Source organism: Varanus komodoensis, unplaced genomic scaffold (genome assembly GCF_004798865.1).
Source record: "Varanus komodoensis strain SLA01 unplaced genomic scaffold, ASM479886v1 scaffold30, whole genome shotgun sequence".
Taxonomy (NCBI): Eukaryota; Metazoa; Chordata; class Lepidosauria; order Squamata; family Varanidae; genus Varanus; species Varanus komodoensis.
The window spans coordinates 4,209,049-4,234,506 of record NW_025335762.1 but is presented as its reverse complement, the minus strand read 5'-3'; the positions used below and the strand labels follow the sequence as shown (position 1 = coordinate 4,234,506).

Below are 25,458 nucleotides of genomic sequence, written 5' to 3'. Positions count from 1 at the left end.
CCCCTTCCAGTTCTAGTACGATTCTACCGTGTGCAGCAGGGAGCCTGTGACCACCAGAAGGGAGAAATGGGCCCTCAGAGCCCCTGAAGTTGCGCACTCTGGCTTTATAGCGTGTCAAGTGCTTGGATGTTCCTGCAGAGTCACACTGTTCCAATTCTAAAAGCCCAATTCTGAACTCCCTCCCTCATTCCACTGGTGCACATTGGCTTTCCCCCTGCAGCTGGCTCCATACCATGTGGAAGTTTCTGCTCCCGCTGAAGTTGAATTCACACTGCATCATGTCAAAAAAGATGGGGATCGTTGCCTTCCGCAATTCAGGCTCTGGCGTCAAGGTCACCTCCAGGATTGGGCCTACCATGGAGGGGATGAACTTGATCTTGTGAGGCCCTGCAGAAAAGAAGGCGGGGATGAGAAGAACGGAAGTATGGATGGCTGCTTTAATCCCTTGCAGAACCCCAGGGCTCTCTACCCACCCGCGACTGTGCTTGAGTATTTCATAAGCAAAAAGCATGACAGAAATGCTCGTACTGCTTGGTCACTCCTCTCCCACCAGCCCGGGTTCCTGTGGGGACTCTGGGATTAAATGCTATCAAGATGGGGTGGGTAGGGCCAGACTAGAAGGAGGGAGAACATGGGGGAGCTCACCCTAGAGACTGGAACGGCTTCCCCAGCTCTGTGATGCCCATTTCCGTCCCACTGCATTGCCTCCCTGCTCCCACTGATTTCTGCTACTGATTTCAGAACTTCCTGGAATACTTTCCAAAATTATATGACCTGTGTGGAAGTCCTGAGCATGTCAAGTTACAGAGGATTCTGGGAGTTCTTCTGTTGGAAGTTACAGGCTGGATTCATACTACACAACAAGCCAGAACACAAGTTGAGTGTGCTTGTCATTGAACCGTTGCGTCGTGCGAACCCAGCTGTACAAACCAACCATGCTTTATTAACCACAAACAAGCCCGAGTTCACAACCCAACAACCAAGGCTTTTCCTTGCAAGTTGCTTCTGGCTAACAAACTGTTTTGTTAGCATGGCTGGGGTCACACAACCTGAGTGCACAAGTATCACCACATCCTGGGAAGTACTAGTTCCCCTCAGTTCTACTCAGCAGGGTTTCGGCTTCATTTTGAATGCTATGTCCATTTCTGGGCACCACAGTTTAAAGAAAGAGGCAGACGAAGTGGAAAAGGTTCAGAGCAGGGCAACAAGGATTATCAGGGGACTGGACGCAAAGCCCCATGAGGACTGACTAGAAAAAGTGAGCATATTTGGCCCCGAGAGGAGACGACTGAGGGGAACTAGGGTACCACTCTACAAGTACTGGCAAGGCTGCCACAAAGAGGAAGGACGGGGTCTCTTCTTGACCCTGCAAAGTACAGGACTAAAGTTCCAGGAAGCTGGATTCTGGCTAGATATCAGGAAAAACCTCCTGACTGTTAGAGCAGCACAGCAATGGGACTAAAGACCCAGGGAGGCAGTGGGCTCTCCCACACGAGAGGCCTTCAGGAGGCAACTGGACAGCCACCTGAGAGGGATGGTTTAAGCTGGAGCCCTGCACTGAGCAGGTTGGACCTGATGGCTTTCCTGGCCCCTTCCAACTCTACTATACTGTGATTCTATCACCTGATCACCACGAGGTTCAGCAACCCCTATGCAATCCATCCTCTAGCTTGCTGTGCCATGTGAACTAGAACGGCCTTTCCTAGCCTGATACTTCAGGATATAACGGATGAGATCAGCTTGGAAAAGGCTGCCCTACGACACAACCTGTTGTGAGCCAGGCGCCCCTTGCCGAAGAACGCAATCCCTCCAGCAATCGCCAAAAGAGTCTTTAGTCCAAATGGCTACAAAGAATTCACAACACTCAAGGTAGAAAGTTAACCTCTTCCCCTGACTAAGGTCACCCCACGCTATGCTTATGAACTCTTCAGGGCTGGAACCTGGGGGGTGGTGCGCTTTGGATGCGCCCTCGCTGCCGCTCCCCAAATCGTGTCTCCAGTTGCCCCGGCTGACGCGAGCACTTGCGCAATCGAGCATCCCAAATAATCTCTGGAGGCTCCCTAGCCTGCCCTCTATCAGTTTTGTTCTCACAGTAAGAATAGTGTCAAGCCCCGTGTCTGTCCCTGAAGTGTTTTGATCCTGCCCAGCCTCGGCCTGCCCCCCTGGGGTGGCTCACCACCCGTCAGGGCTCCAGCCATAACATCTAGAGAATTAGGCTGAGAACACGGTACTGGTGCTGGAACAATGATTAACTCCTCCTCTTCTAGTTTGGAGCTCTGGTTCTCACCAGAGCCTTCACTCTCTCGTGCGCCTGTGGGAATCTCATCTGAGCACGTGCAAACGGCACAGCCAGCACTCCCTGCAGAATGTTTTGCACGGATTATCTCCAGCATTATCAATACTATTTATAATGTGACTGGAGTGACTATTTATAATGTGACTGGGCCTTGCTCAGCTATGCGGACAAAGGTAGACTAGTCCAGTTCCTGCTCCCAAGCCAACTGCACTCTGAAAAAATCAGGAGCAAGTCTGGACAGTCGTACCTCAGCTTAATAAACTGCACTCTCCTCCCCTTCCATAATCCAGTAAACAACTCAGGAACCCTTGCACTAATCCTCATTTCCTGTGCTGTCCAAACCAAGGAAATAGGGTTAACCTTGGCTTGCTCCAAAGCTGTTCACCGTTATTCCCTGGCATGCACGATATGGGCAACCGTCATGAATGGAAAAGTTCCTGTGGTGCTTGCTTGTGTGAAGTGAGGAACAAAATATTTACATGTATGTCGGAAAGGCTCATTTGAACCGGAGCTTATAATGTTGCACTGGGATCATCTGAATGCGATTGGGGGGGAAGCAATGTGCACCCCTCCTTTGGATTTGGAGAGCAGGGCCGTCGCACTCCATTATTCTCTGGGAAATGCATGGCCCCCTCCTAGTGAAAATGGTACCTTCCAAGTCTCACTTCCCTTCATGTGAGAGATCTCCATGTTCCTTCTGAGATCTTACTTGATCTGACCCATGAACCAAAGCCCGGAGTACTCAGATGCAAACCATGGCAAGCACGCTTGCTGCTCCAAGCCCTGAGAAGATGAAAGGACCTTACCAAGGTTGTACCACATGTCCCTTATCTTGAATCCAATATCCTTCCTCATGTCACCATATCTAGAAAAAAAGTGGAAGATTCAATGCATTCAGTGGGCTTGCTAAACCTACGGAGAAAGTTAGAGCTGATTCATACACTTTTTAAGGCGATTATCACAGAGTTCTGGACTTTAGTTGATGGTTCACCACCATAACCTGGATGAGTTCCAGCAAAAGTGGGTTGTACCCCCATCAAAGCCTTGTAGAGTCGGATTAGGTAGTGTAACTGAATGGATGTCAGCAGTGCTTTTTTTGTAAATAAAAATAAAAATAAAAAAGGTGCCGGAACTCACGTCGCCACTGGCAGTAAGCACTCAGCGCACGACCACACACACCAATCCCAAGCGAGCAGCCAGCGCCCTCACTATCAGATAGCAGACACAATAGCAGCCCGCAGGCTCTATGTTAATGAGGTTTGCTGCTGATCTGCTATGCCATTCAAAATCACTTCGTAAAATCCATTGGAAAAAAAGGTGCCGGAACGCCATTCTGGTGCGTTCTATGACAAAAAAAGCCCTGGATGTCAGTTGGGGGAGCTAACCTCTCAACAGAGGTGATGGAACAGCTCTGCTTTTCTTATTTTAATCATACACAATTATGTGTAGATTTGATCGATCAGATACTCATTTGATCAACCAACATTTCTTTAATCCAGTGACAGCCCTAGTTAATTTATACATGCTGGATCTGGAAAAAAAGTTCAAAGGCAGCAGCCACTGAATAAAAAGCAAGAGCTATGTCTGCATGATAAGCATGGAGAACCCACAGCTGAACAGTTTTCTGATTCCTACCTGCTCCAAAATTAGACACATTCCCTGCTGTCAGATTTACAATAGCACCCAGGGTGGCAAATTTGCCAGGATTATGCAGATAAAGTGCAACCGAAGTCACGTGGAGGCGATGGGGGAGAAACTCACACGGAAACTTACTTCTTGACCATCTTGGTCCGTTTAGCCTGAGAAAAGGTCTCCAGCTGAAGAGATTCGTGGGTAAGGAATGCAACTGCCAAGTGGAAGTAATTATTCCACAGCTGAGGAGAACAAGAGAGAGACAAGATGAGACAATCCCGAGAACCCCAAATGGGGAATCAAGCGCTCTGAGGGATGCTCTGCACAGAAGCTTGCCTGTGCCCCAGGACCTACACAAGGAGTCCTTCTTGAATGCCCACCAGGGGGGACCCAATTCTAGTTACTGAACCCCCAGAGGGCCCCAAACTCGGAGATCATCCAATGCAAGGAGGAGGAAGAGGCAGCAGTCATCTCTGCTCTCTCCCTCCTTCCTTGCAGGTTTTGAGACAGGCTTTTTGGCCATCGAGCAACGACACTTCAGAAAGGAGGCAGTTCTGACCAACCTCTATCTGCACCCCGCATCCCCACTGAAATATCCCCCTTTCCCCTCAGACAAGGTAGTCTTTCTGACCTCAGAAGGCAGCTAGCATGGCTCTTGCTGCACCAGCTGCAAGAAGCTGGTAGGGGAGAGAGCAGATCTTTGACTCTCCCTTCTGAAGTCAGGGCCCCAATCGGTGGTCCTTGGCACATCCACTCAGGGATAATGTCAAGCGCTGGTCTCCTCCAGGAAGCCTCTCTCCTTTTCCACTTCCTGGCTGATAAGAGGAGAGGCTTCTAATTGGAGTCTTTTATCTTAAAGCAGGCTTGTCAGGACTGGCTTTGCGATTCAAAGGATGTGATGAAAAGGCCATTAGCAAGAAGCATCCCGCAAGTTAATGGGCCAGCTAGTTAGTGAGCACTGCTCATGCCAGAAGCTGGTTCTAAATGGAATTCCTCCTTCCTTTCCCACCACAGTAGAGTTAGCTCCACCTTCAGGGAGATTCCCACTGCTTGTGGACCAGGCAGAGGGAACACCAGACACTACTTACTGGTCCCTCTTGCCCTGGCATCGAACAACGGTCCTGACGAAGCCACACTCCTCCCCACTGGGCCCTCCCTGTCCCACCACATCTCCTCCTGAAGCAGAGGTGGCGCTTTGCTGATCTTGAAGCTCCCTGGCTTGATCCCAGTACCCTCCTTGGAATGCTGCATTTGGGGAGAACTGGGTCCTGTCCCTATTGATTGCTCACGGAGATCTGTTAGGTGGGTTTGCTTAAGAGCTGGTCCTTTTCCCACGTGGAATTCCATCCTACTAATGCATGTCTAGCCCCCCTGTGCAGGCACTGAGACTCTTCCATCTGACGTTCTCTTTAGCCGACTTGATATCGGCTTGCATGGCCAAAGCGGCATTGCCAAATTCTGCCTGCTCCTACAGTGGCTGCAACATCCTGTATCTGAGCACACTCTTGTTTGTGTGCCGAAGGGAACACAATGGGTTCTTCTCAGGGCATACGCCTGAAAGCAAGCTCATAACTGACTTAAGTTCCCAGTCGTGCTAGCAGTGTAAACACCCAATTATATCTTGTTTCCAATAGCAGATGTCTGAACACTTCTGGGAATCAACAAGGAAGGCATGGAGGCAACAGATGGTCCCCACGGTTTGAGCTGTCCTGCCATGCAGCCCCTGCCACACCCAACTGATCCGGCATTCAAAAGAAGATTGAGACATTCTACAAGATGCTCAGCGCTCCCTAGTTGGAGTTCTCCCATCACAACTCCCATCAGCCCCAGGCTGCAGGCCCACTGGTCAGAGGGAAGAAAATTGTGCTCCAAAGCCATGTTGGGGAAGGCAGGCACAGTCATGGGGAGGCAAACAGCAGGGATTGCGTCAGTTTTAGAGAAAAAGGACAGGGAAGTCCAGCTTGAAGCTGGGTCCTTTCCACGGCAGGGCACAGATACACCTGCAGCGACCGGCAGACTAAAATGCAGGCTCCGGGTCCAATCCTGCATCCGCCATGCAATCGGTCACTTTCCTGCACTTGTTGGACGGCAGGCCTCCCCATGGCAGCACTGGTGAGAATCAGACTGGGTTGCTTTATCCGGTTGCTGCAAGGGAGCCAGGCAATGCCAGTGGAGGGCGCCGAAAGGTTAAAAGCACCACACAAACGTCATTTGTGATGCTACCTACTTGCCATGAACTACCCACCCTCTGCAACTGAAATGCCTCTCTGCACATGTAGCAGATGAAGGGGCAGGATGCTGAAATGGAGACGGGTCTCCATCATCTCAGAATGGTGAGAGACAGGCTGAAGTCACCTTTTTAAATGCTCCTTCAGGTAACAACTCCACAAAGGGACATCTAGGAGTTCAGGTTTCTTTCTAAATGGGGCTTTCATTGCACCACAACCCTGCCTCAATCTCTAGAATTTTACCAGAACGTTTATCTTCCACTCACAGCCCTGCTAGGCAAAGGTACCGGAGAAATCCACAAAGGATTCAAATTCAGTGGATTTAAATCATTTCTATCAATTCAGCCCAGAGATTCTGAAGGACTTGCCTACCCATTTTTCACTTTGGGCAGGGGTAATTTGTGGCAATTCACACTTGAGTGTGCATTGGCACAAATATGCACTTGTGCATCAGTCACAGTGAATTAGCATGTTCGTGCAAGTGTGTATTAGCTCTAGTATGTATTTCATTTTTATTAGGGCAAGTAGAACTAAATTCTGGTTAGTAAAATTCCGCCGCTGTAATAAGATGCTTGTGGCATGAATTCAACAAAAGCTGCGCACACACAATACCAGGCTTCTCCCACACTTCTTCCAGCTTTTCTTTCATCATTAAGGTAAAGCAAAAACAGTTAAGGAGGAGAAAAGGCAGAACTGCTACAGAACCTCTTCTGATCGGTGGCATCAGGACTGCCTTGACTCTGAACATGCATGAGCCCTCCATGGCAGCCACCAAAGTGGTCTCTGCACCTAGAACCTTTTATAGAAGCAGCAACTAAACAGTTCTGGGCTTGCTGCTTGCTGAGCCAAAGGAAACCACAGTGCTATCCACTACTCTAAAGTAAGCCCCATGGAGTTTAATGGGACTTATTCCCAGCCGAGGGAATAAGTCCCATTAAACTTATTCCCAGCTGTACTGAACTCCAGTGGTTTATGACTGAGTAGGCCTTAGAGCAGTGGTGGCGAACCTATGGCCGTGGTGGGCATGCGGAGCCCGCTCTGTTGGCACGCGAGCCCAGTCACCCCAGCATCGCCCCAGCAGCTGAGCATCAAACGGCACACAGGGGCCCTGCGCATGCTTTGAAATGAGCAGCAGCGCTGGGCAATGATGCCACAAGCCACGACTCATTGGCTGCTACTCATCTGAGCTTTCGCATGGCCAGTCAGTGCGCTGCCAAGGATATGGATATGGATGTGTGTGTGTGTGTGTGTGTGTGTGTGTATGCTTGGACTGGCTGTGAGTTGTTTTTTCTAAACTAAAACCTCAGTATTCATGTTTTATGGCAGTGTTGGCACTTTGCGATAAATGGGATGCGGTTTGGGCACTCAGTCTCTAAAAGGTTCGCCATCACTGCCTTAGAGGATTGCACTGTAAAGCACAGAAGTCCGCGTGCAGAGGGGCTCAGCGCCTAAGCTATGATGGGTTGTCTTCTCCAGATATTTTTCAATCAAGAATCCAAGTGCACGTATTCATTAACAACAGCTAATATAGAGCATTGGGTTGCTAGATGGAAGGATGCCTGCAGAGGCAGGATTTCAGCACCGGCATCATCCTTTGGGTACCAGGTTTAGAGACTTTCCTCCCAGGTGTTCGCTGGCACTTTCAATTCTTGCAGGTGTTTCATGCCCCTTTAAAGCTTTGTTATGTTAAAGATTTTATATGGTGTGTTTATTAAGCACCATGCTGGGTTGCAACTTTTGTGATGAGCCTTGGGGACTTTGACAATGGGCTTGTACGGAAAAAAAATGTCATGGAATGAAGATGGTGATCAAACTGTGATCTCACCTGCAGTTCAAAGCTTGCCTGGTCCAAAAAGAAACGGTTGAGCACGGAGGCATATTGGTTGATGGCTCGAAGGAAAATCCTGGAAAAATAAAGTCCAGGGAGATGAGAAAATGGCAAAAGGAGGGGAAAAGGTTCAGATTTCTTTCCCATCCCTGTAAAACCTTAGCTGGTGCCCACAGTTTGTTATGATTGGTATTATACTTTTCCTAAGCAGTGTCACCAAGTTTAGAGTATTTTTAAACATCTCTTCCCAGTTTGAAGCAGAAGATCTGGAGAGTTCACGGCAGCCAGTGATGAAAGGAACTTTACAGGACAAAGATGCCAGGCATGACCCTGAGATACAGGATGATGCTTGGGTCGGGGTGTCCTATTGAGCCATGGTTAACACAGCTTCTTCAAACTGGCAACAGCAGCCAGTTTGGAAAAGACCCCGCAGCAACGGTTTCTATGTACCTGTTCTGCATCATGTTCATGACCATCCAGTCACCTGCATAGACATTCTTTCCAATCAGGTCTTTAAACATGATGAAAGTTTCCATCAGGAAATCCTGCAGGAAGGAAAGCAATCAAGAATGAAGGAAGGCAGTGTGGTGGAGTGGTTAGAGTGCTGGACTTGTATTCAGGAGAACTAAGTTCTAGTCCCCACTTGGCCATGAATTCACTGGGTGACTTCAAGCCAGGCACTGACGCTCAGCTTAACCTGCCTAACAAGGTTGTGAGGACCGGTCAATAGGCTTTATTCCAGAGAGGCCGCTTTTGTTCCTAAATAGATTACCATATGGATCACTTTGTTCATTCGTATATTACTCTGGTGGGTAGAAGAGGGAGGCGGGACAAGTAGGGAGCCTCTCCACTTTGCTGTACGCATCGCTACTTATTAACTGCACTGATAATCAGCCATGCACCCAATAAAATCAAAGCATTAATTAAAAAGAGCACTATTCTTGCATCCTCTGGGCTTGCACTGCTAGCTGAGTTTTCAGAAAGACCAAAGTGGCAATACTGACACCCTAGATCCATCGGCATTGTCCCTTAAACTCTATTTCCCTTGGGAATACCTAAAAGCACTGGCAGATCAGCCAGAGATCGGAGACTTTATACCTCCCTTAGTAAGCTGGGACAGCCCTAATGCCAATAATAATAAATCTTGCAACACCAACAAAGCTGGATTTCATGTCAGAAGGGAAGACCAACTCTTGCCCTGCTGGGGATACTCCCAGCAGTAAATTCCCAATGAAACACTGAGGTGCACCACAAGGCAGAAAGCTGGCTCTCTCGCGCAGGGAGATCAAAGGAAAAGCTCCGCGTCGGACTTTTCGGAGCCCAGAGCAAAAACAGGCGGCAAGTCCAGGCTGCCCGTAAAAGAGGGAAGGGCTCCTTGGCACCCAACACCGCCGACTGCTATACATCACCACCGCGCTGCTGGGAGCAGTTGTGCCAAGCCGTTCCTCCCGGTGCCATTAAAATGCCCAACGTTCTCCAAGATGCCCCCCAAGCATTTTCGAGTCAAAGCTTTCCTTACTGCTCAGAGCCAAACAGCCACCTTGGGAACATGTGGTGTGTAAAGGAAATTAGGAATGATTCCAAAACACGGAGGAGGTTGGAGCATGTTGGAGACCCTCAGCCAGTTCCCAGGGCTCGAGTGAGCCCAAGTGTGCAAGCGCCGTGCCAGGCCATGTGGGGACTGAAAGCTCTGCCCCTCTTCTCGCCCAGACGGCTGTGAGCAATGCCCATCTTCTCACCCAGCCGACGGGACTTGGGTCCCGGAACCCTTGGCTCAGGGACCATGTGCCCCTCTGTTGGACAGAGGAGTTAATTGCTGCTGTGGGCCTCTCGATTGTCTGGAATGGCCTGATGGGTCAAATGAATTACAGAGGCGGGGAGGACAGAGCTCTTGTGCCCCACAACATGGGTGTGGAACCCCTGGTGGTGGTGGTGGAGGGGGTAAGGGCCGAACACCACTTCGGAGAAACCCTTGGGGTCAGCGTTCCAGACGCAGCAGGGCAGAAGCAAAGGCACAGGGGCAAAATACCAGCATTCCACAACACATCAAGTCACACTGTGTGCCATCAAAACACCGTGTTTTATTTAATGTGTAGTTTAGCCCTGAGAAGCCCAGCACTGAGCTAAAATATAAGTCACATTTTTCAGAGAAATGAGCAGGAAGAGAGGGTTTGAATAGCGCTGAAGTTAGATCGGTTCACACATCGCAACTGCGCAGGGGAGTTCTGGGGAGTTGTTTTGCTTTTTGTTCTTAATCAGGGGCTGTTTCTCCTACCCCTAGGTTATTTAGGACTTTTAGTGAAGGATGGTATCTAAAAGCTGTAAATAAACAAATACATTTAGTGTGAGATGTGAGCCAGGAATTTTGGCTTGTCAGGAAAGACACAACCCAGTGCTGTAATCCAGAGTCAAGCCTCGGGGTTGAACTGCAGCTTGCCCCTTTCCCACAAGCTGAACAACTTTCTTCTGCTTGCCATGGAGTGGCAATTAAAAAACTGAGCCAGTCATAGAAGGAAGCCAAATATGTAGAGCAACGGCCTTTGCTGGATCTGCTCTTGTGGGCTGAAGAATAAGTGAGGCGGCAGAGTCCAAGGCAGGACAATGAGACCCAGAAAAGGCCCTTCTCGGTGGAATGTGTGGAGGACAGCACAGCTGTGCTGTGCAGAATTGGAAAATATCACGAAGAGACGTCGGCCGGGTTGCTTACTGGGGAAATTGTGTCCAAGTATTATCAAATCAGTGCCCAAAGGATATGATTCTTCCTGACAGACGGCACCACAATGATCAGAATTCAGGACTTAATCGCATTCACCCGAAGAAGCAGGGAATGAGCTTCAAAGGTCACAAGGGAATGATGATTTAATTTCATACTGAAATTAGTTTTTCCCCAGGAAAATCACTCAGAAGGAAGCAGCGCATGTAGCCCTTCCACTGCCATGTTCAAGCTCTGTTGGCGAGCCAGTGAAACGTGCTTGTTTTCCTGCTCCTGTGGCCTCTTTACCAGAGAGATAATAAAATCTGCTTCCTCCCACCTCCATACCCTGCAGCAAACACACACGCTCTTTCATCCATAGTCCAAGCAGACCAAAACGTGCTAGGACAAGCTCCAAATTTCTGTTCAGACCAATGAAAATCAGGGCCAAACTACCTGTTAACCTTAAAGGCATATAAGCAGTTAATGTGCACATTCTTTCGATTTTTGGCTAAACAGGATTGGGATGAGCATGCACGGGGGCAGGGGAATCATCCCTATATTTGGCTTCAGTAACCTATGCTCTGGTAATCTCTAAACTAGATTACTGCAATACATTCTCCTTGGGGCTGTCCTTGGAGACTGTTCGAAGTGGTAGCCTGTGTGGAATGTGGCAGCCAGATTAATAACTGGCTGCAGCTCCAAACAGATAAGACGGGTGCTGACCCACTTGCATTGGGGGACTGTGCTTCTGGACCCAATTCAAAATGCTGGTTTCAATCTATCAAGCTTTACCTGGGGCAGCCTCCCCACTCCAGCTCACCTGGAGCCAACCTTGTCATTTTTTCAGCACCAGGTTAAGGTGCCTCTTCAGCCATTTAAAATGACATGTTACTTGGATGAGATGCCACCGCATTTTTAATGTATTTCGCTGTCTTGCTTTTACGTACTGTTGAAAACCACACAGAGAACTCCAGCGATGTGGGGCAGTACAGGACTAAAGAGACAATGCCCCAAATCACCCCCCTGCCCACCCAAGTGGCTATTAACCTTAGGGGGGAAGGTGCCCCTGGTGTCGAAGGTTCCCCTTCGCCCTCTTCCTCGTGACCTCGCCTCTCCTTCCCCCACCCCCGGGGCTGCTCTTTAAAGGACATCCAGGGCGGGTGTGCATTCCATGCCAGGCCTGGTCCCTGCCTGATCCGCCTCGCGAGGGCTGACCGTTGGCCTGCGCTGCTAGGGGTCGATCTACAGCTCATGCGCCTGACACGGTGAGCTGCCAAGCCCTCTCCTTCTGTTTTTAACTCAAGGGCAGAAGCGCACGACCCCATCCAGATCTGGGCCAGGAGGGGACGCTTGAGCCTTCCTCTCCCAGCTGCTTGCTTCTCAATCTTTGCCTGCTGCCCTGCGCAGAAAAGGAAATGAGAACGCCCTCCAGCGTGTTGCCACAAGCTTCAAAGCATCATCACTACAAACACAATGAAAGGAGAGTATCACTGGGAAGCAAGCAGCTGGGTGAGGGAAGGGTTCCTTTTCACCTCCTGCTGCCTGGTGATCCCCAACCGGACCAGGACTTGCTCCAGAGCAAGGAACGAGAAACAGAATCCGTGCTGGGCTACGGAATGAGATTTACTCTGGTTGGAGACGCAGGCTGCAAATCGGAGCCCGTGTGCACCCCCTTCACCTTGCCTTGCCCCCAGCTGCTCAAGGGACCAGGCCTGCCAGCTGGGCTGCAAAATAAATCCATTTCCTACGGGGAGAATGGATCGCTCAACCCTGTCGGCTTTGTTGGTCTGATATGGCCAAGTTAGAGTCAGTGCAGCGCAGGGCCACAAGGTTGGTGGCCAGTTTGCAGGGGATGCCGTATGAGGCGAGACTGAGGGAACTGGGTCTCTTCAGCCTGGAGAAGAGGAGATCAGAGGGGATCTGTTGGCGACGTACAGGTATGTGAGGGGATGTCACATGGAGATGGATAGAGACCTGTTCTCCCCTGCAGAGGAAGGCAGGACGCGCTCCAACGGAGCAAAGCTCAGGGAGCCAAGGTTTCGTTTGGATGCCAGGAAGCACTTCCTGACAATCAGGACCCCGAGGGTGTGGAATGGGCTTCCACAGGAGGTCGTTGAGGCCTCATCGGTGCAGGTGTTCAAGGATGGGCTGGACGTGCACATGGTGGGCATGTCGTGAGCAGAGCCGGCTGGAGCCAGGGGTCAGACTAGATGGCCTGGAGGCCATCTGCCTGGCTCTGTTTCTATGTTTCTATTTCTGATTTATTTAAAGCAATCCCAAACTGTGCTGGATTAACAAGCAGGGGGATGTTTGATAGTTTTCATTTCAGCAACTGAAGCTTATGGAGATCATGCAGCCTAATTTCATGGGCACAGAGAAAGCTGATGGAAACCTAGCGCCAAACCTACCCCACCTGTGGCCTTGCAATGGCTTGGTCAGTCTGGCCTGTGTACAAATTTGTGGCTGCTTTGACAAGGCACGTGCCAAGGCTGGAATGCTGCTCTGGGACAAGATTCTAGTCCTCACACTTGGCCGCCATGCTCACTGCATGACTTTGGGCAAGTCAGTGACTCTTAGCATAACATACCTCATAGGGTTGTTGTGAGGATACCATGGAGAGGGAGCTAAGGAAGCTGGCTTGAGTTCCTTGCAGGAAAAAAGCCAGGGGACGAAGTTTAGCAGTCTAAAGCATCCTGAAATGAGATTTCAGGCCAAAGTACATGATTATAAGGCCTGACTGCATTACCTCTTTTCATCTAAGGAGCAAATGCCATTTCATAGACTGCATGCCATGGTGGGGACGGGAGGGGGGCAAAAATACTGAAAACCCCAATTTTAGCATAACATTCTTTCCATCAGTTACTAAGCCTTTCGAAAGACTTAGTTTTTAAAGAAAGGGGCGGGGGGACTGTATAAAGACTTGAGAAGTCTAAAAGATTGCTGACTGGGACAAGCAGCAGCGGGACAGTGGACCAAGGCAATGTCTGGATTGGGACCTCAAGGAGGGCAGATTTCTTCCCTGGGACTGAGGTTCTGTACCCCTAGTTTTGGAGGTCATTGCAATTTTTAAACTGGGTTCAAGGCAGAAACATTGTAAGTTAAGGGCAATTTTAAGAATGTCCAACTAGGTGATGCAGTCAGAAATTGTAGCTGCTTTGAAGGGCAACTGGGGACAGGGAGCAGGGAGTCAAAGCCATGAGAAATCTTCCTAAATGGCAGCATAAAACTGCTGTCTGCAGCAGCTGGAAGTTCTTCCAAAGTTAGCTTCTCTTCCTGTTTGCTAAGCAAATCCACACCGAAAGAGCTTTTGAGTAACCTGATTCGAGTTAGACATTCTGAAACAAAAAACCACAAAAGCCGTTGCTGATGACCCAAATGGCCTGGGGAGTTGCTTGTAAACAGACCTATGCTCTTGGAGCGAGAACCACACATCTGCATTTCTGGAAGCCCACTCCGAGGGCTCGAAAGCGCCAGCTTCCCCTCAGACCAAATAAAGCCAAAGCCTGCAGAATTCTTGGCAGACCTCCACAGGAGAAGAGACGTTGCATCACTCCCTGCTTCTTTCCTTCCTTCCTTTCTGTCTCTCTTTTTTCCACAGTGAACTAAACATATGCCAGTCCCCAGACTTCCCTCCTGCACTGTGCTTAATGGGTTTTTCCACATCACGGTGCTGGTCTCGTGGCCCCAGGCCTGAGCCAGCCAGGCACTGACTTCATGTTATCTTGAAGGAATGGGGAAAGGGAGCCAGTGTGGGGAGAGAAGGACCCTTATGCCCGAGATGAAGAACCTAAAGTCCGGAGGCCTCCTGGGGTACCCATCTGGCCTGCTGGATGCCCACAGGCACTTCTCCTGGCCTCATCCTTTCCCCTAAATGTCAGTTACTTGGAGGACTCCCAACTTCCGCATCCTTCTGTAAGGCTGAACTGAGTCTCCAATGGGTTGGTTACTGGCTAGGAGGAGCTTTAGGCTAAAATATGTCACTGTCCTTGGTGTCATACACTTTGACTTTTGCTCTGCCAAAATCACGGGATCTACTTGCCTCTGCCAAAATCACGGGATCTACTTGCCTTTGCCCATAGCCAGGGCGACACACTGCGGAAGGCAAAATCAGGGATCCGATATGAAGCATTCCTCCTCCTCCCACTGCCCTGACCGTACCTCAAAGCTTAATCGGACTTACGATAAGGTCTTGTCTGGTTTTGAAGGTGCTGATGTAGTGATTATAATGGGAATCATCCATCTGTCTCAGGATGGCCATCATGCAGGCAACAAAGCTACCCTGAAGACAAAAAGGGAACCGTAGAGACCAAGCCTTGGTCAGTTGCAGATTTCCACAAACAACTAAATGATCACACACACCAATGGTGGAATCCTGCACAGGGGAGGAAATATTCTGCATGGGAGCTTTCTGTAGGCATTCCATGACTGGTTGTAACTTTGCTTCTGCGAAACACAGAAGCAGAGTGAGTCAGAAGGGGCCTCCGGGGCCATCTAGTCTGACTCCAGGCCCCACTCATGACCCTGCCCCGCAGGCTCACACTGTGCTCCGTTCCCTCAGCTCCATTCTAACAATATAGACTCCAGCCATTTACGCACCAGACCGAGCCATACCACAACGGTGGCTGCGGAATTGGGGTGGGAAAGGAGAGGACCGGGAATGAAATCAATTCAGGTTGACTGGTTATCAGGACCCAAGGACTCTCGTCGACATGCGTGCTGCGTGACGAGCCCAGTCCCAGTGGCACGATCAGACCAAGGCTCGGCACGTGCCCAAGCCACCCTTCCTCTCCCTCGGCGTCTTCTGATTTCTCTCCCACTCTCCGTAGGCAGCCAAGACACCTGGACTAGTTGAACTATGGTTGTCCCAAGCATAGGCGGCTTGCAATCCAGCACCAGTAACCCATTTTAAACCAGTCTCCAGTTCTAGTTCGAGGCATCTTGGGGCTTGCATTTGCCACATGTTGACCAACTTACACACCACTGCAAAATGTCAGGGCAGGAAGCGAAGTGGGAGGGGGAGCCCAGCTCAGAGGCATGCTGCATCCCAGGACCATTTGGGGTTTTTGGTGCTGCAATACAGAGGGCTTCCTGGAGAAGGTCACACCGTGGCAGCTCCATATGGGTGCTGCAAACACTCCCTACAGTGGTGTGTGGGAAACCAGCAGCCCTGCAGAGGTTAAAACACATATCTGGTACCCAGAGGAGGGCTTTCTCTGCGGTGGCGCCCCATCTATGGAATGCATTCCCCAGAGAGGTCCACCTGGCGCCATCGTTATTTGTTTTTCAGCGCCAGGCTAAGACCTTTTTATTTAAAACTTATTTTAATTGTTAATTTATTGGTATTTATAGGATTTTAAATCTTTTAAGCCGAGATGCACCGGGTTTTAATATTTTTGTTGTATAATTGTTATATTTGTATATTTTGTTTTTGTTGTGAGCCACCTCAAGGCTTTGTTGCGATGGGGGCGGCATAAAAATGTTTTAAATAAATAAATAAATATCCCCACAACCGTCAACCCTGCTGCATGGGCTGAGGGGTCCAGGCCCACTCACAGGGGACCCTGCCCTGGCTGAGGGAAATCGCAAGGCCCAGGAAGTCATGGCAGGCCAGGCAGCACATCGTGTGCAGTCAGGTTGCTGGGAAAGAGCAGTGGGAAGGCCCACCAGAAACCTCCTCGCACGGCCTCCAAAGCAGGCTAGGGCCAGAGCACGAGTGTCAAAGCAGGGGATGCACACAACAAACCAACAGAAGTCACACAAGAAGTCACAGCGAGTTGGGGGAACGGCTCTCACAATGTGAAGAGACTGTCTGCTCATGCCAATCACAGTCCGGTTTATTCTCCTCAGCAGGCGCTCCATAATCAGCTGGATGTGGGCTGTGGTGGGACCCTGAGAACATCAAACAAACAGCTGTTGCTTAGGTGCCATCTTGGCCGCTCCCTTCCAGAGGGATTTCCAAGGTGCAGGAGAACACAGAAGAGCTGGGCAGGCGCAGGAGAGGGGCAGGAGAAGGGGCTTCCCCAAATGGATGCACCCCCCGCATCAGATGCCCCAAGAGGTGGACACCAGGAGATGAGCTAGAGGAGGGTAGCCTCAGACACTGACTCCTGTCCCAGCTGCACTCTTAGCACCCGGAACCATCCAACAACTGTCCGGCAGGAAGGATCCTGGTGACTTCTTTATTGTCTTAAATGGTCCTTGGCGGGACCCTGTGGACAGCTGGTGTGAACAGGATGTTGGGGTAGATGGTCCTTTGGTCTGATCCAGCAGGTTCCTCTTGGTTTACAAGACCAAACATGGTGACATACCTTTTTTGCAAAAAGGGTGAAAAGAAATTACACCACATCGACACTCACCACCTCCTTCCGATCCAAAACCTCCAGGATGTTGCTAAGGAGTTGTGAGCAGGCATCATGGTCAGGCTTGTTGGAATTATCATCCAGCTGTCCACTTAGCTGATCGACCAGCAGAGGCAGGAGAATGTCTCGGCATTCTGAGAATCAGGAAATATAACAGACGCCCAAGATTTCAGGTCACTTGTGCTTGACCTTGCTAATGCACTGATCTAGCAAAGCAGAGCAGAGCAAAGAGCAAAAAGCAAAAAGCAAAGCAAAAAGCAAAGCAAAGCAAAGCAAAGCAAAGCAAAGCAAAGCATTATGGCCTATGCCCTTACTTCAAGGAAATGTCTCCTTTCATATGAGCCTGCCCAGACCTCAAGGTCATCTGTGGAGGTCCAGAGGAGGCCTTTTCTGCTACAGTGCCCTGATTATGGTACTTGCTCCTCAAACAGGTACACCTGGCGCCAGCGCTATATTCTTTCTGGTGCCCCACCAAAACCATTTTCTTTGCCCAGTTTTTAAATTGTTAAATGGTATTTTATTATCTTAGCATCACGTACTGGCACTATGGAGTTTTTAATTGTTCTATTGTTGAATGAATTGCTTTTTAGTTTTTTTGGAAACCATCATGGGATTTTTAAATTTAAAAGATTTAAAAGAAAAGATTTAAAAGGCAAAGCAAGCTTAGAAATGGAAAAGGAAACTTATGGTCAACAATATCCCCTCATTTTCCTTTAGAAGAAACATTTCGAAAAATTGAATCCATAATCCAAAACACCTATTTTCATGCTTTATAGAACATAAATATCTTCGGTCCTTCTCAGGTTGAGACTGTTCCAGTGTAGATTGGAACCAGTGCACACAATCTACAGGAGAGCTGAATTCAGCTCCCTCTTGGGATAAGACCACTGTACCACTGAGCAAGCTGTCTGAGGATATGGTGGGCAGTTCTTTGTAGGCATTTCAGTAGAGAAAGCACTGTTGGCCCACCTTCAGAGATGCTGTACCTGTACACACACTGGAGTGCAATGATGGGCGGGGGGAGTGGGGAGGTTAGACTAGGTCACTGGACTGAAAGTAGCCATCTAGATGGATTGGAGTTTCACTCCCAGGAGTTCAAGCTGAAACATCTGGAGATTCAGCTTCTGCTCATCCCCGGAATACATGCCCGTCAAGATACATTCCACATGATCAGGATCTCCTTAGGTAAGACGTTTCATCTCAGCACCTTGCTCTGTTTTGCATAAGATCTGCAGTGGGGCAGCAATGATCTGCTCACTGTCTAATTTTGACTGTTGCATTATGGGTGCATGTTCATAGTCAAAATTCAGAACTTCTTGCTCTGATGATCCAGTGCTATGCAAAGAGCCATTCCCAGTATGGATCAGTTCCGATCCATACAAAGAACTGCTCAGGCTACAATTTAAAGTTTATACCCAGAAGATTCAGAAGCCGTTTGCTCAAATACCTATGTCCGCAACTCAGTAGCATGCCCTGCAAACAGAAGCTTCCCTCGAAAATGTCTCAGAGGTCACACTCGCATGAGTTGCTATTTGTGCATAATCACGGGCAATTTGTCACCTGTGACTCAGAATTCAGTGACAACCTCCAGTAATAAAATAATGAACCAATCCAGTAGCTGTACAGCTTCTGTACAAATATAAAGAAGACAAGGAAATGGCACAAACACAACATTAAATTTGAAGGGCTGAAGATTCAGAACTGGAAGTAAGCATGCTAATTGGCTGTGGCTTGTGGCCATCCTATGGATGGCAACCAGTGGATCAGATGCTTGAGAGACCACCAGAACTTCAACCCACTTCCTTCAAGGAGCTTTGCAACAAACTAGCCAGAACACTAAAAGCTAAAACTGAGAGAGAGAGAGAGAGAGAGAGAGAGAGAGAGAGAGAGAGAGAGAGAGAGAGAGAGAGACTGAACGAACACACAATTCACCTGCTTGACGAAACAGGTCACTGTCCACAATCTTCGTCATACAGTTGAGCTTCTGACGGACAAGCTGATTATCGGGGATGCTTTGGATAAATTTGCTAAAAAGGACGCTGATGAGTAGAGGAGGTGGAGAAATTGATTTTTCATTAATCCATTTATTCATTCATTTTACTTCTATACTGTCCAACAGCCAAAGCTGTCTGGGCAGTGAACAACAGTTAATTAATACTATAAAATACACTATTAAAATCATAAAATTCACTAAAAAGTTAAAAGCACGTTTTCACTATGAAAGAGCATTTCTGGTTTTCAGCACAGCTTCAGCTACAGTGGGGCAGCTGAATCGGACGTCAACAGTGGTGATGAGGCAGAGACCTTCGTATCACCTGACGGCAGACGACTAATTTAGGGGTGCATGGAATACACAGCACTGTCCTCCAGTCAGAGAATTGTCACTGCTGCCCCTTTAATCTGCCATCTGGGGCCAGAGCTTCACTCTGCCTATCATAGGAATGGCCATGCCCTTATTTCTTTGCAGTCCCACTTCGGATTCGTGTCTCTTGGTACGCATCACCCAAGTTCACCACTGAAGGTGCTAGTGTCAAGGAAAGGGTTAACCGGACCCTTTGTGTTTTGATGGGCAACATGAAAATGGGTGTCAAGAAATGTCAATCTCCTTGCTCCCCAAAGCAACCATGGATATATTCCCCGTGTTCCAAAACAAGGCAAATAACTTTTGTCACCCAAAATAAGCAAAAGTAGTAAGTCGCATTTGTAATTAAACTGCTAACTGATCAGATAAACAAGCCAAGCCAAAAATGCATAAAGAATGTTAGATTGCAGCAATTCTCCATTACTAGTTTTCAGTGGCATTAGCTTCTTACTTCTTGTTAGTTTTTTATGTGGCTTTGTACTTTACTTTGAATGGACCTCCAGGTTCAAACCAAAGAAGAGGCTTCAGCCATTCCTGGAACTAATTTTGGAAGTCCCATGACAATGGTTTAACAGATCCACTCCTATATAATTTCTGCTACAGAACATAGTTATTTCTACAGGGGTTTATTAACAAAATTAAAATGTACCCTCCACTATGTAGGCTTTGAAAACTTCTGTAGGCTTTTCATCCAATAGGAAAAAAAACCCAGTCCAATTATCCATGTTTATTCCCATGTCCTTCCACAAAAAAGTGAAAGAAAGAAATACAAAGCCCTAAAGTGACTTGCTTGGGTTAGCACAGACGCCCAGCTTTCTTAGGGTACCCCCTTGCCAGACATAAAGGTAGAAAGGTATTTTACAGCTACCTGAGCTCAACTGCATCAAAGACTAATTTGACATCATTGATGATGCTTGGTAAATACTTTAAGGCAGCCCCCTGAAAAATAAAGAAGAAATGAAGTTAAATATTCCACTTGAAAGAGCTTGATTTGCTGCTTTGTTAACAACCTTATTTGTTGCCAGCACTCAGGGTCCACCCTTCTGTAAAATATCCAAGGAAGCTTGCAACAACAAGGAAAGCACACTCGGTTAGAAAAACATCACTACAACCTATAATCAATCTCAATAAAGGACTCAACTGTAGCAGTAGCAGTAACAGAAAATAAATCGAAGGACAAGATTGTGCAAAGGCTAACCAAAATAAATGACTTCTCCATTGCCTGCCTAAAACCAATCTGCCAGGCCGACGGGTGCACCTCTCGGGAAACCTTCCTCACACACTGGGCAACGGTGCCATTCCTCCCCGCCAACCCCTGCCACTAGCAGTAGCATGTGGGGAAGGCGGCTTCTGCAAAGGGCAGCCAGGGCCCCTGCTCCCTGGGCTGGAAGCACCAAACGCAGCCTTTGCAGTGAATCGGAAACGGTCAGGCCGGCAATGCAAAGGATACAGAAGAAAAACTGCCTGCCTGCCTGCCTGCCACTAGCAACCCCTCTCTCGCATTCTGCATCAGTTGCAGCTTCCAAATTATCCCCAAGGGCAGCCCCTCGGGAAGCACACTGCAGAAATCTAGCCATGCCCGTTGCTGTGGCTAAGTCAGGTTTCTCTCAGGAAGGCCAGGGCTGTCGAACCGGCCGCAGTTGGGGCTTTTGTTATTTAGCCCCATAACTAGTGAAAGCCTTTTTGGGCAGGCTGAAAATTAGTCAAATGAACTTGCGATGGAAGCTGCAAGAGCTTCTGATAAGGGCAAAAGGCTCATACTAACCTTGATCTTAATCGCCTCTTCCAGGGGCCTGTCCATGAGGAGGTTAAAGGAGAGGAACAGCTTTCGGATGGCATCATTAAACTCTTCTCCATCTTCACTCTTCCCATAAAAGCTACAATCAAAAAGAATATCCTACATTAATTACCCATGTTTTTAAAATGCTGGGTGCAATTTTTTTATATGCAATGACCCTCAAAGCAGGAAAGCCTCAACAAAACAAAACAAAACCCCAGCTTATTTGTTAGAACCCATCAAGTCAATGGCAAGGGACCATTTGTCACAGTGCAAATACAGCTGACTTAGACTTGCGAGCTGTTCACTATGCATTCAAAGCACAGCTCAAGATTCCTTGGTTTAGCCTCATTTCAGAGGATTTCTTAGGCTGCCTCTAAGTCATGAGTTAGACACATGGCAGAACTGGCACCAGCTGGATTAATACGCAGTGCAACTCTCTGGACTTTTAAATGCTTTTTATGGATTGATTTGATTTTTATGGTGTCTTTCCACCAAGACAGTGCTGCTCGAGACAGCTAGCAATGATTGGGATTAACAGGAAATTAAGGGAAACCTTGATTAAAATAAAACTAAAGGAAATGGATTGGCAACACGATGTAAAAATATAATAGAAAAACAGAATAAGAACAGCATCCAAACCAACAGGCAGGCTTCCATGGCAAAAGGCCTGCTTAAATAAACCTGTGAGCATCAGAGAGGGATGCAACAGGTTGCCTCAGCAAGGAGCTCCACCTCCTAGGAGCGACCACCAAAAAGGCCCCGTCTGGCTTTCCCCGCAAATATACTAAAGGCAGCACCACAGACAATTATGTCAAGCTTTAAAGGAACAGGGTGGGATCACTGAGCCAGCTACCCGTCCTGCATCACTGCTTTGCCGTTAAGAGCAAGCATGTCCACAGTTCTGAAGGAGCCTGGGAAAGGGGCTTCCCATGGCCCCCGGACTGAACAATTAAGTGGCGGGGCACTGGAGAGTCTTCTTCTCTAGCTCTGATGTTGGGAATGGGTGTTCCACTGAAGCACCCAGGCCTTGGAGATGAGGCTTCTGCTGAATCCACCTTGGCCATCACCAAGGGGTGATGAGAAGGGGTCTTGAGAAGGGGTATTTTGGAATCTGGACCTTCTGCAGAGAGCATCAGCAGCAGGGAAAAGTATTACAAATTTTGCTCGACTTAGAAAAACTTTGGGATTTCCAAACATTTACCCCTTCATACAAAGAATTCCTTATCAAAGCACCCAACCACCTCCCTCCCTCCTTTAATACCTTTGAGAAATTTCAGGAAATCTACTATGGGTACTTGGTAAAATTCCTTAAGGTTTATCTAATTCTTCTATATCCCTGTCCTTTGACCTTTTTTCCCTTCTTTTTCCTTGTTTTGTTAACCATGGAGAAAATACTCCTATGGTCCCTAGACATCATTCAGGGCCAGAGGATAATTCCCAGACCTGAAGCCAGAAAGAGAGCCCTGACCTCGGAGCTGGGAATCGGCTTCCCCCTCTTGCAGCAGGCTTGGAAAGCACCATGTTGGCTTTATCTCTAAGGTCAGGAGCTTGACCTCCGAAAGGGGTCAAAGGGGGCGTTCCAAGGAACAGTGAAGGAAGGGGATGGTGCGCAGCCTCCCCCCCCCCCCCCCCGCAAAAAGCCTCAACCAGACGGCCAGAAACGTCTCTGCAAAGCAGCAGCGAACCGTGCCTCCACTGCACGGGACGCGAGTAAGCTTGGTGTTCAGGGGCTTACAAGCCTCAAGGGAGCAACTCATGGAATTGTGTCCTTTTTTGATTTACTTATTTTGTACATGCCATGTCTGGGAGAAGCATGAGCTATGCAGAGAGATGGGAGCATTTTCTGCATCGCTTGGTTTGGAACTTGGAGAAAAGTCAAGCTGTAACAGGCAGGGAGAGAAGTCTTTTTAGTGCTGGCCCCATTTATGGAACAGCTTTCCCAGAGAGCTTTGCCTGATGCAATTCCTGGGGTCTTTTCAGCACTAAGAGAAAAAGGTGTTTTAAAGCAGCAGCTGCAACAACTTATCACATAGTCGGGGTTTCAGTTTTGAAATCCATGTGTTTGATTTTGAGATTGCTCTGATTTTTGTTTTGCTGTCCTGTTTTATGTTTCTTTTGATTGTTTGGCTTTATGGTGGCACACAGAAGCTGAAAATAAGCCAGTCCCCTTAAATTCAGTCCTTAAGCTCAACCCCTGAAAAATGTGTTTTGAGTCCAGCTTTGGAGAAGTGCAAGAGGAAGTATCAGGAACATAAACAAGAGAGATTTCTATTTGGTGCTGGTCTGAAACAAAGAGCTAGTTACTTTCCACTCACTTGACCCTGGAAAGAGGTGGGCTTTCCCGCAATCAGTCAATGATTCCTTGGAAATAAATGATCTATTCATATTGTGGGGAATTCCTCTAAGCCCACTGTGTCATATCTAGTTCATTTCTGCGCGTTTCCTTGAACATTTGCCCGTAGAGCAAGGATGTATCCAAATTACTGTACTTCAGTTGAAGCAAAAGAGAACATTCTGTGCTGTTCAAAAGCAGCTATCTGTCTGCATGCTCAGAAACAGTCTCAAAACTGAAAGAGAAGCTAGACCAGTGGGACACACAGCAAAATATTGCAGTGCAGAACAACACTATTAAAGATGTCAAACTCTCCATTTAACTCCAGTGCTCCTTTTCCATTTTCCAAGGCCTCGCAATAGTCAGTCAGCGTTCTGGAGCTGCTAAGTGGGTTTCAGTCCTCACTGCCTACTCTTAGGACTTCCCTCTGTCTCACCATGAATATTTTGGTATTTTGTAAATATTTTTTAAAGGTTCAAATCCTTTTCAGCATGGTGGGAGTGGTGAGGACAGTTGTGCATTCATAGCGTACTCCCTTTCCTCTGTCAAACTGCAACATCCTCCCCAAGGAGCCCAGAGCAGCTTATAAAGGTCCATTTTTCCTTGCCAGAACAGCCCCATGAGGCAGAAAGGAAGTGACTGGCCCAGTCACCCTGTGAGTTCCGTGGTGAACTGGGGGCTAGAACCTGGATCTCCCAGTTCCCCAGTCCGATATTCCCACCACCAGAACACTCTGGTTCTCCTCCTCACCCAGTCACGAACTCACGGGGTGACTTTGGGCCAGGCAATGTCTGTCAGTCTGACCTACCTCGCAGGGTTGCTGTGAAGATAAAATAGAGAGGGGGGAAATCATGTAAAAATCTTGAGTTCTTTGCAGGAAGAAACTTAGCAAATACATAAAATGTGTGGAAAGTAAACTAAAACAGACAACAAAAGGCTCTCTGAGCCCAGTACCAATGTCCATGCTGGTGGGGAACACAGGATCTGCAGAATCCTAGCAAATAAGATTTGCCTTGTGCCTTTCCAGGCCATGCCTGTTTTTTCTGCCTCCAGCTTACCCCAGGTACAACACCCTTGACTGAACTATGAACCGGAAGAGGTACTTCAAGGCTTTCAGCGCAGCAAAGAGCAATTCCGTCTTGCTGGAGTCATCCGCATTTCCAACATAGTGGTTCAAAACTTTGGTAAGCTTTCTGTGGAAGGAAAGAAAACGAGATGGACAAATGCAAATATAAATGCTGGGCTGAGTTAGTGGAGCACCTACACCAACAACCCGTTGTCTCTTTTATTGGTTAGTTTTTAATTTACTCAATAAACCATGCTCAGAGGAGTACTACAAACAGCAGCATACAAGCGCCTGCAAGAAATCCAAGTACTGCTCGTCCAGCATCTTGACGTTGTTAAAATAGATTGCATATCACAAATAGTACCGTGGGCATTTATTTATTATTAGATTTATATCCTACTTTTCCCTTACCAGATCAAAGCAGCTTACATCATTCTCTTCCTTCTGCTCTCAATCTTACCATCACAACAACAACCCTGTGAGGTAGGTTGGGCTGAGAGTCTGCAACTGGCCCAAAGTCACCCAGTGACTGAGTGGGGACTGGAACCCAGATCTCCTGAGTCCCAGCCCCACGCTCTTAACCACTGCACCACACTGGCTCTCGAAGAGTGTCGCCAGTACGCACCAGTAAGGCATTTACACACCAGTAAGGCATTCCCCATTGCTCCAAGTTGCTGTATTATTGCAGGACAGAATGTCGTGGGCAAATACAGCTGAACCACATGTGTCAAGAAAGCATTAAAGAAAAGCAGCACAGGGGCTCCCAATTGCTCCTAGCCACAGTGGCTAACGGGACTTTCTCCTCTATGACTCCTGAACTGTGGGACATACTCCCTTAAGATCAACAACTGGATGAAGATGATGGTTACATATGCAAACT

General features: G+C 48.2%; 1 protein-coding gene across 3 annotated transcripts in view; it reads right to left on the bottom strand.

Moving 5' to 3' along the window:
- DOCK5 (dedicator of cytokinesis 5) overlaps positions 1-25,458 on the bottom strand; it is a 108,169-nt gene that overhangs the window by 29,820 nt on the left and 52,891 nt on the right. The window contains exons 21-32 of one of the 3 annotated variants that reach the window (XM_044437474.1): positions 24,571-24,705; positions 21,166-21,277; positions 20,269-20,339; positions 18,971-19,077; positions 17,036-17,172; positions 16,473-16,568; positions 14,860-14,958; positions 8,435-8,529; positions 7,982-8,060; positions 4,070-4,170; positions 3,103-3,161; positions 233-387 (exon numbers count right to left, since the gene is read on the bottom strand). In XM_044437474.1, the coding sequence (XP_044293409.1) occupies positions 233-387; positions 3,103-3,161; positions 4,070-4,170; positions 7,982-8,060; positions 8,435-8,529; positions 14,860-14,958; positions 16,473-16,568; positions 17,036-17,172; positions 18,971-19,077; positions 20,269-20,339; positions 21,166-21,277; positions 24,571-24,705 (1,246 nt within the window). Of the gene's footprint in view, positions 1-232; positions 388-3,102; positions 3,162-4,057; positions 4,171-7,981; positions 8,061-8,434; positions 8,530-14,859; positions 14,959-16,472; positions 16,569-17,035; positions 17,173-18,970; positions 19,078-20,268; positions 20,340-21,165; positions 21,278-24,570; positions 24,706-25,458 lie in introns of those variants that run through there. The other 2 variants (XM_044437475.1, XM_044437476.1) reach the window with 2 other exon arrangements.